The following is a 1,465-nucleotide window of genomic DNA, read 5'->3' on the forward strand; positions in this document are numbered from 1 at the left end:
CACACAGACACAGACACACACACAACAGTGACACATACATACACTTAGATGCGTAGACACACAGAGAGACACACACAGACATACGCACATAGACATACACACACACACATGAAAAACTGGCAGCACACATTACCCATCATGGGTCCCTGATAGACAGCGGTGCAGCTTTGTAACATCACCATCGGCGCACAGCCAAAAGCTGAAAGACAACGGCAACGGTTATCAGGAGAGTCACCTTCACTCACATCCCTTTCCAAATGTAACCCCGTTACAATGTTCAACCCTGCTTCTGGGCTTGCTCAGCTCGAGCTGCTCGGACAGCAAGGGTGAGAGAGATACACAGACAGACAGGTGGGGTGAGACAGGTAAACCAGGACAGGCTCAATCTGATCTGCACCCAGCCCAGCGCCTCCGACATCTGGACAGAGAGGGCGGCGCCGTCGCTTCCCGTCAGGCACGCCAATCCACAGCCGGCTGAAGGGCAGGGCCACTTACCCCTGGGGAGGGGGACGTTCCGCCTGACCATGGGGCCCTGCAGTGGCTGGTTGAGGTCTTTGTTGATGGCGATGAAGGCTGTCTGGGAGGAGATGACGTTGGCCCGGCTGCTGATCTGAATGACCTGCTCCTTCACGGCCGAACTGTCGCGGTCGGGTCCTGATTCTAAGACCGCGATCATCCTCTTCGCAGCCAAGCGGTGGACCGTGCACCTGAAGGAAGGGCAGACGAACGGTTTTGGAAAGGGGTTAGTTAGCGTGTAAGACACCAAGCCCCCCCCACCCCCCGGCCCCGTATTTGGGTGCATCACTCACAGGATGTCCCGGTATTGTGGTATCTCATCCTTCGGCTATCAAAGCATCTCCGCAGCAAGGCTATCACACTCACTGACGGGAACCCCCCCCCCCCAGCCCGACATAGCACTAAGGGTTAAGGACCCGTTCTGACAGTGTTCAGGGTAGGTGGCTATGTACGGGCGGGGGTCCCGAATACGGGGTCCCCAGCGTCAAGAATATCAGAGGCACAGAACAACCTCCCCCCACCCCCCCTCCCCTCCATCCAGCCCCGAGGGTTTTCACACCGACAGCACCCTCGGCGTTCAGTGGGTCACGCAGACCCAGTGTCTCCACTCTGGTGGTGAGGGGGAGCTCAGGACCACAAGATTGGCGGTGGTCATCAGCAAGACGGGGATACGTTCCTCGAAGATGGTTGAAAGCGGTTCTTGCTGTCCTGCAGAGAAGGGAGCTTCCTGCTTGTTGAGTCTCTGGTCAGTGGTTACAGTCTGTCCTGATCGTGATATGGTGGACAAACGGGTGATATTTAGACATTGTGGAAACAGGCCCATCGGCCCAACCAGTCGACACCGACCCTCCGAAGAGTAACCCACCCAGATCCATTCCCCTCTGACTAACGCACCTAACATTACGGGCAATGTAACACATCCCTGGGCACTATGGGTAATTTAGCATGG

The 1,465-nt window shown here is 56.5% G+C and overlaps 1 protein-coding gene across 1 annotated transcript; it reads right to left on the minus strand.

Annotated features, from left to right (window-relative positions):
* Positions 1 to 44: 44 nt before the first annotated feature.
* LOC122545138 (von Willebrand factor A domain-containing protein 5A-like) lies at positions 45 to 736 on the minus strand. The gene is made up of 2 exons (XM_043684288.1): positions 496 to 736; positions 45 to 199 (listed from the first exon to the last, which is right to left on the minus strand). Exons 1-2 carry the CDS (start codon positions 674 to 676, stop codon positions 45 to 47), a joined length of 336 nt encoding a protein of 111 aa, XP_043540223.1. The 5' UTR covers positions 677 to 736.
* Positions 737 to 1,465: the final 729 nt, after the last annotated feature.

Source organism: Chiloscyllium plagiosum, unplaced genomic scaffold (genome assembly GCF_004010195.1).
Source record: "Chiloscyllium plagiosum isolate BGI_BamShark_2017 unplaced genomic scaffold, ASM401019v2 scaf_98281, whole genome shotgun sequence".
NCBI lineage: Eukaryota > Metazoa > Chordata > Chondrichthyes > Orectolobiformes > Hemiscylliidae > Chiloscyllium > Chiloscyllium plagiosum.